The sequence below is a fragment of the Ostrinia furnacalis genome, unplaced genomic scaffold (genome assembly GCF_004193835.3).
Source record: "Ostrinia furnacalis isolate ACB-3 unplaced genomic scaffold, ASM419383v2 OfSCF0048, whole genome shotgun sequence".
NCBI classification, from domain to species: domain Eukaryota; kingdom Metazoa; phylum Arthropoda; class Insecta; order Lepidoptera; family Crambidae; genus Ostrinia; species Ostrinia furnacalis.
In genome coordinates, this window is record NW_021130287.1 from 59180 (window position 1) to 76206 (window position 17027).

Consider the following 17027-nt stretch of genomic DNA (forward strand, 5'->3'; position numbering starts at 1 on the left):
GTCTTAATACACCTAAAATTAGGGATTAAATTCGGCGGGCACGTCGCGTCTTCATTTGAGATTTTATTTACTTCAGTGAATTTTGTGGGATTGGTTTAAGATTTCCCATATGGTTTTTATATGGGTCAGAGCTGTCGAGTCAGCGATTATATTATGGATGACTAGAGACGGGCCTAGATTTGCTCGAGTCCCGATTTGACCCTGTGGGAATTACGACAAATTCTTTCTTTAGACGCCATTTTTCAAGAGATGTTTGCTTAATTTTACTTCCGGGAATTATGAGAAGTGAGTCGTAATTGTATTGTCATTCTAATTTCGAAAGATTATTATTGTATGCGACTCTATTTTATTGTTAGTTAGTGAATTTGTTATTTAATAACTAATGAACGAAATTTAAAAATAACCAATAGGAAGAGTTTAAACAATCAATACGAATAACGCAGCGTGGGACGTTCATCCACAAGGTGGACCAACGATGTCATAAAGGCAGTATGAAAGCGCTGGATGCAGGCCGCTACCAACCGGGCGATGTGGAAGTCATTGGGGGAGGCCTGTTTTCAGTTTCAGTGCGCGTCCTGTGGGTGAAATGACGATGAATACGCACGTACTTACGGTATGTATGTCAACGCGAAATTGTGAACTCCGTCAGTTTATAATATAACGCAAGAGATTGTAAACTAACAGTGGGTTAGGTTAGGTTAGATTGTAATCTAACTACGTCAGATTATAATCTGACGGAATTCACAATATTACGGTGACATATTTATTGGTTTCAATGTAAAATGTTCACAATTACGTTCAAACATTGTTTTGAACGAACTACACATAGATTCGAAAATGTACCGAAGTGTTAGAGTAGTAAAAGCATCCTCACTATTAATTAGTTTCCGTTTAACAAAACAAAGTTACCGTAACAAGACAATACAAACCCATTCAAGATGGATGTAAATTCAACTATCGAAGTTCCATACAATGTAAATCCTCTCATTACAATGGCGTAAATAATTAACACTGTGGGTGCTTCACGACGCATTGTCAGGGTATCAATCAATCGGTAAATGGGTGGTTTTTGGGACAAGACAAAACAAGCTTAAAATAGTCGAGGGTAGAGTCGGAATTCGAGAGGAAATCCGAGGCGACAATGTATCTTGGGTGGGTAAGATATCAGAACCTATACAGGGTGATTACAAGGTATTGCCACAGAATAATAATAAGTACTACGTACAGAAGTTTTACTTCGCGAAGGTATTTAAAAAAATGTATGCTCAATGTCAATAACAATATGGTGTAATTTAGCCTGTCTCAAGAGTCAAGCACCATTTTGTTGACAAACGTCAGTGATCGGCACTGCGCCGAAGCTATAGGGCTGACTTCGGTAAAATGATGTGACGTGAGGTGCCAAACTGCGGAAAATGCCGGAGGAAATACAAATTATCATGAATAATATTAACTACTTATTACCTCTCAGTGTCTTGAGGCAACTTAAAAAAAATACATTCTGTGTTTTTATTATTATTTAGGCAGTTAAATACTGCACAGCATTTAGTACATCATTTTCTTTATTTTCTTCCGTGCGTAAGTCAATGTTCGCTCGTATGTGAGGCCTTGTCGAATAGTATCCTGTAGGTGGGCCATCGTGCGTGTTTTGTTTTCGATGTAAACTCGCGGAGATGAACAGGCCTATTGCTAAGTTTTTATTATAAGCTCTAGAACAAAATGACAATATGACTTTATCGTAATTATTTTTTATCGTCGTTTCAAAAATCATAGACTATTAATGTACCCTTATTAGTAAACCGGCGTTTTTCTTTTGTATAATGTTAGATATAGAATTTTGGCGTTTGTTTAAGTTAAAGAAAGATGGTACAAGCCTAGGGTTTAATTTCGCGACGCATGTATGTATACGTACGAAAATATCGTGACGTGCGTGTGTATTTTTCTATGAACGAAGTAAATTAACCACGCTTATTTTTAGGAATTAATATCTCCCCCGAAGATCAAACTGAGAGCAATCCAGAGGACTGGTTTGATTGCGGCAATGAAATTGGACAAACTGTTCATGTCACACCAGCGACGCCCCCCGAGTCTGAGTGTGAACCTCAAACCACACCTCAGAGGGAAGTCTCCACACGTTCGAGACGGCCTAGGTGCGTTGTAGACTACAAGAAGTTTTTTTGAATAAAAGTGGAGGGATGTTATAATATTAAGCTACTAAGCGGGTACTTTGTTATTTTTATTTTTATGTAATAGCGGTAGTTTCACTATTGTTTCCAACGGCTGTTGCGTCAGTCGAATACACGAACTTAAACGTAGCGGTTGTTGCTTATTTTAAATTCCCTATTCCGATATACCGACGACATAACAGATTAATTATGAAAAAAAATATTTGCCGTAAAATCGATTGTTAGTGATTCTGAGTCATCGTCATCATCATCATTATCATTTCAGCCATAAAACCCCAGTGATTTCCACATCGTCCGGTTGGTAGCGGCCTGCATCCTTCCTGCTCTTTATGATTCTGAATCACTCCTTCAAATTTGGCGCACCTTGTAATGTCACCCTGTATTACGTTACGTACTGAGTGACATTAGCTAAACGTGACGGCTTGTCATCCGATATTTGCCTGCGATTGACGTATTAGTATCGGGTGATGTGTTGTAATCCCCTAATTGATTGCTGTTAATTTATTATTGATGTTGCCGTTCCCGTTTTGTCGCAATTGACGATGGGATTTGTATTGAAAACGTAGATTTTAATGTTTTGATTGATTTAGCTATGGGTTTAAACTGTTGTTTACTGAAGACCGTATTATACGCATTTAATCGATGTAAGTGTACTTCCATGAAGTAGTAATCGTTACATTACATTTATGAGAAATTATGTAATTTAGATTACAGTTTTGAGTTTCAATGCTGCGTTGGCTGTTACAAAATAGTGGAGTTCAATTCGTCTGACCAGCGTGGGAGAGCACAAATCCTCCATTGAGCTGGGCAGTGGAGACTGAACGACTTGATGATAATGACGATGACGACTGAAGACATGACTTGAAGCTTTTTGTACAAAAAATACATATTTTTTTTATCTATAATAATATAAAAGCAACAGGTCACTGACTGAATCACTTATCACGAAATCTCAGACTACAAGTGCTAGGAGTCTCAAATTTCGCTTATGGGTTCCTTTTAGAGCGTAGGTTGTGACGTAGGTGCTCAATAAGACGAAGATCTTGCAAAATTCAACCCCAAAGGAAGTCGCGGGCGGTCGCTAGTTTGATAATAAAATTACAGCATGTAATTTGACTGGTACAGCTCTAGAATCAATTTTACTCGTAACAGCCTGGTACAAGCGAAATTATTCGTGAATATTTAACCGAAGCCGGAAGCCCTATCGTATTCGCAAAGAACACCCTTCGCTGATCAATATTCATAATGTAACCACTTCAGACTGTACAGTTTTGTTGCAAAATCGCACCTATGGCAAGTGACATAAGATGCCAAAATGTAAAGTTTGGTGTGCCTTCTGTTTAAGATAGAATCCAATGGGAAACGATCTACCGCACGTTTACATTGGAAGTGCGACTGTGAGCCTTTCTACTAACACCAATAGTCTTGCTTGTGACTTCGCCCCAAAGATAAAATGTCTACCTAATTAATTATAGGCTACTAGTTTTTTCCCTTGGCTTTTCCCGCCTTAATCTGTATCGGTCTGTAATAAAAAGAAGAGCGCGCGTCTCCTTTTTTCAAAAGTGTGTATAAAATAGTATGTTTTCTTTGGGTCTTAGACTATGAACTTTCACCTTTATCTGTGGTCTAAGCGTGAAAAGGCAATAGACAAATATACAGAGTTACTTTCGCATTTATTAATATTAAAAACAATTGTAAAGTTACACGCAATCTGTTAAGAATGTTTTGCATGAACTTGAACAAGTAACCAACACCCATCCATGCTTATTTCTCACGAAGATTTGCGTTACTTATGATATTTGCACAGGCACAAATCTAAAGGTGGCTACACAAATTATATTCCGTGACAAATACGTGCCTTTGCGAATTCCATCAGCATTTCCATCACGTATCTGTTAACCCTTATTCAGAACCAGTCGAACTGATCAACTCAGTCCCCTTTTATTGTGCACTAACTCCGCAAAAACTGGCCAAGGTATTAAGGTACGTTTGTTCGTGACGATGGATATGGGTGTGTTGACGCCCTAAGCCAGGAATTGCAAACCTTTTTGTATCTTAAATCATTCATGAAGTCTCTTATTACAGATTTTTTAGAAAATTGAGTCGTTGATATTTAATTGGTATTAAACCATGACTAATAATTAAAAACACTTAATTTACTACAAAAAAACTTTCACTTGTAATATTTTATTTGAACCGCCTCGGTGGTTAAGTGGTGGCTAACTGTTTCTGGAGCGCCAGGTTTGATTCCCAGTGGAGGCAAAGTTTTCGGCTTATTGATTGGGTATGACTTGTTCTAATTCCACCTGACTAGCTATAACACAACCATCGAAGTCTGTCGCCATAATAATAATGTTAAGAGCATTATTGAGTTTCGGCAGTTGAAGGTGAAATAGTCAGTTCCTCTGTGATTTGATGATTAGGTATGAAGCTTTCTTCCTGAGAAGTTGTCTGCTGTCGTAATAATTATTTAATCTATGTATTTCATAGCAAATTTCTTTATATTTTGTAGTAATTCATCCTGAACAAAATAAAACAATAAAATAAAATGTTGTGACGCACGCTCGTGTGCCATTGGTTCCCCATCCCTGCTCTTAACCATTTCATGGCTTTTTTACTAGGAACGATATATGCTTGTAAATAAAGGGTTTACGCTGTTTATAGATTACAGCCAAGTTATATGGATAGTTAAGGTAGAATCTTGTTTATATCGTGGGTTGTAACAACTGACGTCATGACCCTTTTCGGATACTCAGGTTGATTCGAGCTTGCAATATCGTAATGAAACTATACACAGTATTTTTTTGTGTGTATGGGAATTGACTCAGGCTCGCAAGGTGGACCGACGACCATCATAAAGGTAGTAGGAAAGCGCTGGACGCAGGCCACTACCAACCCGGTAACATGGAAAGCATTGGGGGAGGCTAGCAGTGGACGTCCTATGGCTGAGATGATGATGATGATGATGAAGATGAATTGACTCAGAACCTCTGAGTTGATAAAGTGCCACTTTCTTACCACAGGACTACAGAGGTGTTAGGAGAATACAGATAAGATAATTAGTCGATAGATAAGTTTTTAGTTTTTTTTAGAGACAGTCAGTGGTGACTGAGTTTGTTGCAGCGCTTCTTCTCAGCACTTGCCAAATGTTGGTCTCGAAGCGCTGGTAGGGTAAAAAGATTATGAGACATGTAGAGCTATTTAAGAGGCAAAATATTTGACGATTTGTAAGTACTATTTATTAGTCTATACAAATAAAGAAATTTTGACTTTGACTTGGCCGGGCTGGCTTGAAATTTTGACCGGGTAACATGGAAAGCATTGGGGGAGGCCTATGTTCAGCAGTGAACGTCCTATGGCTGAGATGATAATGATGATGATGATGATGATGACTTTGACANTGATGATGATGATGATGATGATGATGATGATGATGACTTTGACATTGATGAAAGTAAAGTACTATTGAATATCTGGAAGACCTTATGATTAAATTAGTACTTATTATGGTCTATTTTCTCCACAAAATGAATCTTAAATACTTACAATTATTTCTGTTAAAAAGAATTTATTTAAATAAACAATACGAGTATGCCTAAATGTTGACGAGGTTAAAGATATCGTTTCAGCACGGCCTTAATCAAAGGGCCAAAATTATTTTCCCAAACACTTTAGGGTTAAATTATACTGGGACGTGTAAAAGGTTTTTAAAAGCCTAATTGCAAAAATAAATTACTTTTATGATTTTTATATCGCCAGTACTCACTTTTAGGGGAATATGTTTTTACAAATTCTGTATTTTAATATTTTTCGAACGAGATTCATCAAGCTGTGTTGCCAAGTTGTAAATTGCCATATTTTTTTTGCGAAATAACATATATTAAGAACGCAAAAGATATACTAATAATATAGCAAAATGTAAAAGTGGATGGATGGATAGAAGAATGTTTGTTAACCTTTCACGGTTAGACCGCTGAACTGATTTAGATAAAGTTTGTTATAGAGATAGTTTGAAACCCAGGGGAAAACATAATATATTTTTTGTCTCAGTTTTTGGTAGTGCAAAATTCGCGCACGCGAAGCTGCGGGCAAAAGCTAGGTAGTCTTAATGGCATATTTTGACACTAAGCCTGACAGTGTGAGCTTGCCTTAACGCAATATACCTCGCGTGAGAGATCCCGGGTTCGATTCCCAGTGGAGCAAAGTATTCTGCTCGGTTTGCTTGGTGGTAGGGCTTATGACAATCTTACTTGGCACTATCTCAATTTAACTTTAACAAACGTCAAAAATCTGTCAAACTCCATACAAAAAGCACCGGTTACCGTTATAGTTAAGGTGGTGCAACTCAGCCAGTCTGTGAAAGATCGAAAACGCGGGTAAAGTCGCGAGCGAAAGTCAGTCTTAATGACTTATTTTGTCACTAAGCCTGACAGTGTGAGCTTGCCTTAACGCAATATACGCCGCGTAAGATTACGGGTAATCCCCCACCTACGCGGAATGAAAAACCTCTTCCACGCGTCTTATAGAATACACAACATGATTTTGTCTTCGCGACCTTATTAAGGCACATATAAACCCCTCAATATAATTGACAATAACTCGAGTTTTGAGAAATCGCTTTCTAGACATTTTTCCGTATATGAAAGCAATTTGGTCTTAAAATTATGAAATCCTCGTTGTGTATAGAGATTTAGTAAGAAATCTAGATTAAGGTAACGAACTTATACAAACTTATATTAGTTTTAAGACCTAGGGAAAAACATGAGTTAGTTTCTATCACGGTTTTTCGAAGCGTGATAATTATAGTCTTTCTGTGATAAACTGAAATTCACGTGAAACCACGGAAGCTTTTTCAAGGTGTAACTATTAATTACTAAGTAAGTATAGAAGAACTCTTAAAGCATGTGAGTAAATACAAACACACAAACAATAATCATGAAATTATAATATGGTTACGTTGATGGCTAGTTTTATTGCACGAATTTGCTTTCTTAAAGGAAAGCATAGGATAAGGAAAGTTGGACATAATTTATTTTTCAAGACCTGTGAATATTAAAAATAAATAAACACCTAAAATATCCATTTTCCCATGGTATTACCTGATAAATCTGCAATTCTTTATCCGACAATTTGCTTTTACGGCGACGTGGCGTTATATATTTGGTGGATCCCATAAATACCTCGCCAGCTAAATATTTAAGCTGACAAGGGTGGGTCTGAAGCCGGAGTGGCGTCAACATAGTAAAAGGAGACCTCTGGTTAAGGTAACCATAACTAAAGTTGGACTACTAGGACAAAACGTAAAAATTTTGCATTTTTGCAATCAGTAAAATTTTTGTCTGTCTGTCTGTCTGTCTGTCTGTCTGTCTGTCTGTCTGTATGTTCCTTATAGAAACAAAAACTACTCGACGGATTTTAACGAAACTTGGTACAATTATTCTTCATACTCCTGGGCAGGTTATAGGATACTTAGGAATTCCCACGGGAACGGGCATTAGCGGGAAAATCCTTTTGTATGAAAAATCTAAACCGCTTAAGTTAGACACTTGAAATTTGGCAAGCAAGTACCTTAGTAAACTTTAAGCTTAGTTATAACAGGATATTGCAAAATTCCTACGGGAACGGGAATTAGCGAGAAAAAACATTTGTATGAAAAAATCTAAGCCACGTAAGATAGACGCTTGAAATTTGGCATGCAGGTACCTTAGTAAATTTAAAGCTTAGTTGCAACAGGATATTGCAAAATTCTTACGGGAACGGGAGTTAGCGGGAAAAAATATTTGTATGAAAAAATGTAAACCGCGTAAGTTAGAATGCTTAAAATTTGGCATGCAGGTACCTTAGTAAACTTAAAGCTTAGTTACAACAGGATATTGCAAAATTCCGACGGGAACTGGAATTAGCGGGAAATTCTTTTTGTATGACTGACTCACTAACATACCCACGCACAGCCTATACGGCTAAACGTGGGCACTTGAAATTTATAAGGAATGTAACTTAGGTACCGTAGAGGTGTACTAAGAAAGGAATTCCCGAAATTCCCATAGGAACAGGAATTACCGGGAAAATCCTTTTGTATGAAAAATCTAAACCGCTTAAGTTAGACGCTTGAAATTTGGCATGCAGGTCCCTTAGTAAACTTAAAGCTTAGTTACAACAGGATATTGCGAAATTCCAACGGGAACGGGAGTTAGCGGGAAAAAACATTTGTATGAAAAAATTTAAACCGCGTAAGATAGATGAAGGGGGTAAAACGGGTTCCACGCGTACGAAGTCGCGGGCGGCCGCTAGTTATAAGTATAGAAGATGAGGCGATCCGTAAAGTCTCTGACTAAGAAATTATTAGCAGGCTGAAGTGGCAATGGGTAGGACACATAGTACGCAGAACTGACGGCCGATAGGGCGGTAAGTTTCTGGAGTGGAGGCCAGGTACCACCCATAAGGTGAATCAGGAATATCCGTGGAAACTTGGACGCATGGCAACCCTCCCTTTGCTTAGCTTTGGGACGTTCAAGGTTAGAAAAATAATTTATTTGGCACGTGATGTTTTTATATTTTAAGGATAGGTCTCCGATTTGCCATACGTTTGTTTGTTAAATTAATGATAAGTAGAAGTAAAATAAGGTTATGTTTTATTGGTATTTAAAAAAAATGTACCTAGCTAACTTGTGAATTCTAGCCGTTAAGTTACTTATTGTTAAAAACCTACAGGGAGTAAAATTTTCCTTAATCATCATCACCTATAAGGTCTGCCTATTTCTACAAGATGTAAAGACATTACTGACTCAGGAATATACTCGTGTTATGTATTTTGACTCACATAAGTTTTATCCAGCGTAGATAATACACCCTGTATGTAAAGGGTGTATGTAATATACCGTCTTAAAGCTATATTTATGCCACTTACCTGACATTCGTAGGTGCCATTGTCCCTTTTTTGGACAAATTTAATCTGAAGCGTCCAATCCTCAGACCCTTCTCCGTGTAGGACCTGAAAATAACAAAAAAATATTAGCCCACTTTCTATTACCACTATCTGAAACTATTTTACGATATGGTAGGTATCAAAATAAGGAATCGCATAAATTTATTCGTACTTATTTGGTAAGAAATCAAAATATACTCGCGAGCAAAAGTATGCAATCACCCTATTTGTTCCGAATGATCGTAAGAACTAAATGACTAATAGAAGATAAAACAAACATGGTACAATTTTAATGGTAATAATATTAGATACTTTATATTGATACCATAGATAGGTACATGTATTAGGCATTCAGTCCTTAAGACGGCTCGGAACAAAACACAAGAGAGTGATTCCATACTTTTGGTCGAAGTATAGTAGAGTTCGGCGTAGGGGTACATAAATGTTTTAAAAATGATAGTATTTCAAGGTAGGCGAGGATGTCAAAATTTTTGAGCCACTGTAGGTGTCTGACGTAGACCAATCAGTGTGCTTACCATGAGTTTACGTTAGGTGTGCTCGCTAGCGACTGCGTAAAAAAATGACATTTAAATGTATGACATATTGTGCAGCGCCCCTAGCGGCTACTAATAAGAAATAAAATCTTCATAGAACTTTTTGACGTACTCGCTAGCGAGTTCACCTAACGTAAACTCATGGTAAGCACACAGAAGCCAAACGGGCGGGCACATTAACTTAAGAAAACATGAGCTTATTTTTTTAAGAAAGCATGCTTAGGAAAGCATGAGCTTATTTTTTTAACCGGTTTAAAAAAAAAAGGAGGAGGTTGGACTGGAATGTATATTTTTTTCAGACAATCACTTTGATTTTTGTTGAGCCAGTAATGCGTAAACTAGTATCAATTATAAAGGAATTTTTAATCAATTCAGTGATTCGAATCATGAGTTTGACTATGAATGACATTCGGCATAGTGACGCAATTAGTTTTAGCTTCCAGGTAATAAGTATTTAGGGAATTCTATGATTTCCCTAATATACGTACTACAATAGAAATGAAATTACTAAAGCATTATTGTGGATAGAAGACCTAAATACTCCAGTCTTTATTAAATTCAAGGCCTACAGCATTAATCCTCGGATACACTAGGGGACAAATGAAGCACCGTATTGCGGAACATTGTCACTGACCAACTACATGATGTTCCCGGGACAATGTTGTGGGACTTTGCAGGCGTCCATAGATAGTTGAGATGTTGCCCGAAGAGGTTGTCTTAACTAGTGCTGCGACGTCTTGCAAAAGACATTACAGTTAGGTCATTTTACATTAGGGAACAAACGCACACTGTCGCGAGATTCTTGTTTTTGCCCGTAGAGTTCGTTCGTTTCAGCCAAACGACGCCCACTGCTGGACAAAGGCCTCCCCCAAGGTTTTCCACAATGAACGGTCCTGAGCTGCCCGCATCCAGGCTCTTCCCGCGACCTTTACCAGATGGTCGGTCCACCTAGTAGGAGGCCTGCCCACGCTACGTGTTGCAGCCCGTGGTCGCCATTCGAGAACTTTTCTGCCCTAACGGCCATCGTCTCTACGAGCTATGTGCCCCGCCCGCAGAGTGTCAACACGAAACATGTCTCGTGTCTCGTAAAATGTTGCATGACACACTGAGGGAAAGTTCTAGGCAGTTTGGGAATGTTGCTGCAACAAGTACAATCTGAGTTACACAGGAAATTTGTCCCCTAGTGTATCCGTGGCTTAAGGTAACATTCAGTAATCAAAAAACATTCCTCAATGAGTAGTAATACAGTAAATAATAATCCCTAAGCGACTCGACTTAAAGCTGCTATCAAAATCGAATCGCACAAAACTACCACAACTTAATTCCGCCCCAGTGATTGGACGGCATTAAAAGGACATTTGTTTGAAGCAAATCTATAACGCTAATCCTCAATTTCGTCTATAGTCATCAATTTAGTTCAAAATTCGACTAAATTAGACCGCAGGATAGTTAAACGCTCTGCATCGATGGTTCACATTGAGTTAGTAAATCGGTATTAGCAAAAACGAGCCACCAAGCTTTATCACAAATCGATATTGTTATTATGTTCCATCCGACTCTATTACTCGCTCTGTAATGGTGGTGTGTAAGAAAGAGATGAACAAAAAGTTAAGTGAAATTGAGACGTATCAAGTCAGACAATTGTTTTATTCTGTTACTTTTAATCAATATCATAATGATCGAACTGTCTAAGGCGGGAATCGAATCCATGACCTTTCACTTACCGGGTGATCTTCCATCTGACTGAGCTACTTAGGCTGAGATCCACCACCTAACTTTGACGGTAACTATAGCGATAACCGGTGTTTTTTGTTTGATCAAAATTTTTTTTTGGTTTGACAGATTTTTGACGTTTGTTAATTATTTTAACATCCATTTAAAATATAGACAGTTCACAATCTTCGGTTACTTCGACAATTTTCAATTATTCATTTACCTAAAATTTTTAGTCGCATACTAATTACTTACCGAATAATCAAAACAATGTCCTAATTCTCGATTCAAATACGTTTCTACGTTGCTAAATAATCAGCACATCAGATACATTTCTGTTGCAAAATCGGTCTTATTTCAACAACATAGAGCTTATTTAGCATGATGTGCTGCCTAAATAATCATTGAAACTGAAGCGTCAATTTGCGGTGGAGTAATCAACACAAGCGCAAATACTGCATATACCGTGTGTTAGGCTAAATTAATATTAACAATAAATAAGACCAGTGAGTCCATATTAGAACGGAATGACGCGTTTGGTCAGGTTTGTGCAACCTTTGGGTAATTATTATAAACTAGCGGCCGCCCGCGACTTCGTACGCCTACTGGATCCCGTTTTACCCCCTTAAGTGTGGTTTCGTAAAATCCTTTCTAAGCGGATGCCTACATCATAACATCTACCTGCATGCCAAATTTCAGCCCGATCCATTCAGTACTCCAGTGGTTTGGGCTGTGCGTTGATAGATCACTATGTCAGTCATTCAGTCAGTCAGTCACCTTTGAGTTATTAAAGTATTATTGTTTATAACCCAGAATAACATAATATAGGCTATAATTTATGACGATCTGTGGCAAACTAAGTATGTATATTTTTAGCTAGTTTTAATATAAACATACATAGCTAGATGTCGTGGGTTCGATTCCCACAATAACATATAAAAACTATACTGTGCATGGGTATTGTATGTAGTTACTATCTGTTTGTACTAGACCGAATAGTTTTCTGTGATAATAGGTTTTGCTTTGTTTGGGAATCAATTGAACTTTGGTAAGGATTAGCGTATGTCAAGATTGCAAAATAACAGTAGCACTTTAGAAATAGTTTTGTAGCTCAAAGATGGAAAGACTATAATATAATGCTATTAGTTTATGAAACTCTAGAGACGTAGCTCATAATATTAAGTAACTTATTACGTAATATCAAAGCTAAGAAATTTTATGTAATACTACTTTGTTTAGAATAAGAAATACCTTAGTGTTATTAGTTTATGAAACTCTTGAGCAGACTCAGTTTATATTTTATAACTTATTATAAATTAAATGTCAAAGTGGACTTATCCGTTTGGACTACGAACGTCATATTTTTTTCTTAAAGATTATTAGCAATTTGTATTGCCCAAATTACTAATAGTCCCATTAGCCCCTCGTGTTAAGCTAAATAATTTATTGTCCTTTATTTATACATAAAATTGTGAAATCATTGGCATCCTATATAAGACTCTACTCATGATACATAGTACAATCCCGAAATATGAGACGTCTTTCATGATGAGTTAGAGTATATTCTGACGGAATCATCATTTTACGGTGGCAAAAACATTTTCAAATAAAACCTTATGGTTGGCGACCCCTGGAATTCCAGAATGACTATTACACACTGAATAGGTATATCCATTAGCTGTTCCTAATATGCTTAGCGGAATGTTCGCGGATTATGCTGTATCCATGTTGTTACTATGTTATGTTGATGTACTTCTGTGTCAAGGGTTTGTTGTTAACACTCGCATTTTGTGAATTTCAAATCACTACTGGTGCCAAAATGTACGTTGTATTTTTCAATGTATTTTATATCTGAGAAACTAATGATAGTAGGTAAAGACTTTACGTTTATCATGAGTTTGAATTTTAATGATATAAGTTGTGGAGAGTTTTTTAACTTAATCATCATCTTCAGATACCTATTCACAACCTTTTTAATAAAATATTAAACAGTTGTTGAACACTGTTTTAAAATGACATTAACACACACATGAAACGGGGTTAGTCTCCACTGTAGGTATACAATCCAACTCCAAGTTAACAGAGGCAAATTACTGGAAGATTTAGAAAAGACTAGCGGCCGTCCGCAATTTCGTACGCGTGGACTTCGTTTTACCCCTGTTAGATATCATGTTGAAAGATGGCGTTTCACGGCTTCCCGCATGAATATTTACGAACATCAAAAACAGTAGGCGCTTTTTAGACACATCTTATTTAATTATTGAAATTTAGTTCTCACATATCGTCATAAATTATATTCTGTATGTTAATCTGGGTTATAAACAATAATACTGTAAAGTTTCAACAAAATCCGTTCAGTAGTTTTTGCGTGAAAGAATAACAAACATCCAGACATCATGACATCCAGACATCCAAACTTTCGCCTTTATAATATTATAAGTAGGAAGTAGGATAGCATAAAGAGTTTATGCAGGCTTCATGGTCAATATGCGAAAATTCTGCAAATAGAATGGCTAAGTAATTCAGTTATTTTGTTCTCCTGAAAATTTACCTTACTTACTACGAAATGACAAATGTGAAATACCAACCATAATAAAAGAAATGTCAAAAAATTTACTCACCTGAAATCGCTCGTCGTTTGTGTAAGTAAACTTCCCGGAGCTCAATATGTGCCAGTCCCTTTTCCTGATCCAGGAAACTTGCTGAAAAGAAATTTATGAAAGTTGTAAAAATCTCATTTACGCTAATTTTCTTGAGAAGTTTAATGTAGTAGTAACTCGACTTCTCTTCGAAATTGCCTTTTGGAATTTGGCGTTATTTATAGCGGTATTTGGGTGTTAGGCGAGATTCCTTTGAATTTGAATGTGGGAGACGAGTTTTAGAAACATAAAGAGTAGTTAACATATACTTTTTGTGTGTTATTTTCGTCACGAAATAAGCTTTCGTGTCACTTTTATTATTTTGTAGCAAATTATTTTGGAGTACTTAACTACTAAAATAAACCATGTTGATGATGAACTTTCTACGTATCGAACTTACAAAAATGTGACGAATCGACTTATGGCAAATGACAAGTATTCAGGGTTGTGATTAAACATAGAATTCTTGTCTTACAATTTACCTTTCTATCCCTTCTTAAATTGATTAATTTAAGTATACACTTAGTCGATCCAGAAAGAACTATTTGAAGCGAGGTTGTACCCAGGAATTCTATTAACATAGGTCTTTACTCTTGATGGTAATGGCTGTATTTTGAAATCATGCATTATTAATGCTACACTGAAAACTCGGTGCAAATTGTTGGCATAACAACCACGGAGAACTATGTTTAAGGAGTTTTTCTGTAGCCTTAAATTGGTAGAAAGTTTTATATATTTTGCAACTTAGTTCAGAATATTCTTAGCGCTAATCTGTCGCTTTCTAACTAGGTATTTTAATAAAACCCAATTTCACTAAAAAAACTACATTTTAACAAACATAGGTTAAGAGCTGTAATTTAATAATAAGGATTCGTAAACGAACTAAAGTTGCTGACATATCCCGTTGGATTAGCAGACTGAAGTGACGATAGGGCATAATAGTAAGCAGAACTGACGGGCGATGGGGCAGAAAGGTTCTGGAGGTTCTATAGCGAGGGATGTCCAGGACGAGGTGGACAGAAGACCTCATAAAGGTTTCAAGAAGACGCTGGATGCAGGCCGATGCAACCGGTCAATTTGGAAAAGCCTATGTTCAGCGGTGGACGTCCTGTGGCTGAAATGATGATGATTGTATAAGATTTTAAACTTTCGCGTTTAAAATTAAATGTAAATTGGATTTAATTAAAATGGATTAACTAAGATTGTAAGACACGGATCTTAACGCGACGTTTTAATGAGTTACATTATGTACTCACGGCTTGACGTTTCGGCTGCGATGCTGCAGCCGTGGTCACAAGCAGACTGACCTTGCTGTTTGCTTGTGACTACGGCTGCAGCATCAGTATTTATGATGATAAGATGATGATAGTAGTTACACTTACGCCTCTCTCGCTCAAGTGTCCAACCAGGCAGTGCAGGTAAGCAGTCCCGCCCAGCTGAGCAGTGACGTTGCTGATGGAGTTGTTGGCCGTGACGTCAGCGTTGGCCTGGACGCCGCCGCGCCAGCCCCGCGCCCTGGAGGTCCCGTGATGTCCTGCAACAGTGGAGGCTGATGCAGCTCTTGTTAACATGAATGGAGTAAAACTACGCAACTAGAATCAGATAATGAGGAGATCCGTAAACGAACCAAAATCGCTGACGTAGCCCAACGGATTAGCAAAGCTGAAGTGGCAATGGGCAGGGCACATAGTACGCAGAACTGACGGCCGATGGGGCAGCAAGGTTCTGGAGTGGAAGCCACGTACCGGAAAGCGCAGCGTAGGACGTCCACCCACACTTCATAAAGGCGGGAAGGCGCTGGATACAGGCCGCCACCAACCGGCGATTGTGGAAATCATTGGGGGAGGCCTATGTTCAGCAGTGAACGTCCTATGGCTGAAATGATGATGATGAGTAACTGGACTCAATGTGTTATGTGACTAACTAATGATGTTTGGTCCAGAACATGGCTCCAGGCTCTATGGCTAAAGATCGTTTCATTCACGAAGACGCGCCCACCAATTTTTTTTCGAGGGAAGCGCGTAATGCGGGGAGTTTGATCCGAGCAATCACACTCATGCATAAATTATCCAATTGCAACGCTGTTATCACACACACACTACAATAATGACGCTCGGATTGCTCGAATCAAACTCTCCGCATCCCGCGCTTCCCTCGACCAAAAAATGGTGGGGCGCGTCTTGGTGGATGAAACTATCTATAGCGTTACAGGTTACAGGAACCTCCCGCACTCGAATGCGGACCAGGATAATCAATGAAAATGAGTGGAGGTGGAGTACTCACTTATATCGCCCGTGGAGGACGTGAACAGAGGCAGCGTGAAGAGGACAGCGGCAGCAAGTGGTAAGCCCATCCCGCCAGCCACTCGCCATTTCATCTGGAACAATCGAAAAATTATTTTATGAAAGGATTCCATACAAAAAAGTATTAAGTCTGTGATTTTTTGGAACATTCAGTTAGTTTACAACCCTATAATGGTACGGCACAGTTTTTTCGAAAACACATACACCAAAAATTAGTTCAATCAAGTATCAAGTTGCTAGTTAAAATAATCAATTGAGCTTCCAATCAAATGCCGTCAAAAATGCTGTCACAGATTTACGAGTATGTACTTAAATCACTGGTAACTGATAAATGGTTAGATTGATTGAGTCAACTACCCAATTGTAACAGCTACATAACATCGTGTCTAAGCGAAAAGACATAGTTAAATCTTTTTTTCTTTAATGACGTGTATCCGAAACTCTTATCTACACCATCTAAACATAACCCATTCTTGTACCTTATAAATTATCCGCAAGAGAATTTCCAGTGTCTATTCCTCAAAAGGCCGGTCCACTCAAATCGCGTCAACATTGTTTCACCCCTTCTCGTTTGAAGGGTTAAGTTGACAGTTGCAATGAAATCCCATTGTTATGAAAAAATAGCTTTGCTCGGGACTTCGCCCCTTTAGATTTTTTAGCTCAGGAATAATGTAGAATACTAACGAATAATGTAGGTAGCTGAAATATTT

The 17027-nt window shown here is 37.8% G+C and overlaps 1 protein-coding gene across 1 annotated transcript in view; it reads right to left on the reverse strand.

The window, feature by feature from the left end:
• LOC114352844 (hemicentin-2) overlaps positions 1-16391 on the reverse strand; it is a 35480-nt gene extending 19089 nt beyond the window's left edge. The window contains exons 1-4 of the mRNA XM_028304616.1: positions 16298-16391; positions 15397-15548; positions 13997-14077; positions 9091-9174 (exon numbers count right to left, since the gene is read on the reverse strand). Coding sequence (XP_028160417.1) covers positions 9091-9174; positions 13997-14077; positions 15397-15548; positions 16298-16391 — 411 coding nt within the window. The remainder of the gene's footprint in view (positions 1-9090; positions 9175-13996; positions 14078-15396; positions 15549-16297) is intronic.
• Between the last annotated feature and the right edge of the window lie 636 nt (positions 16392-17027).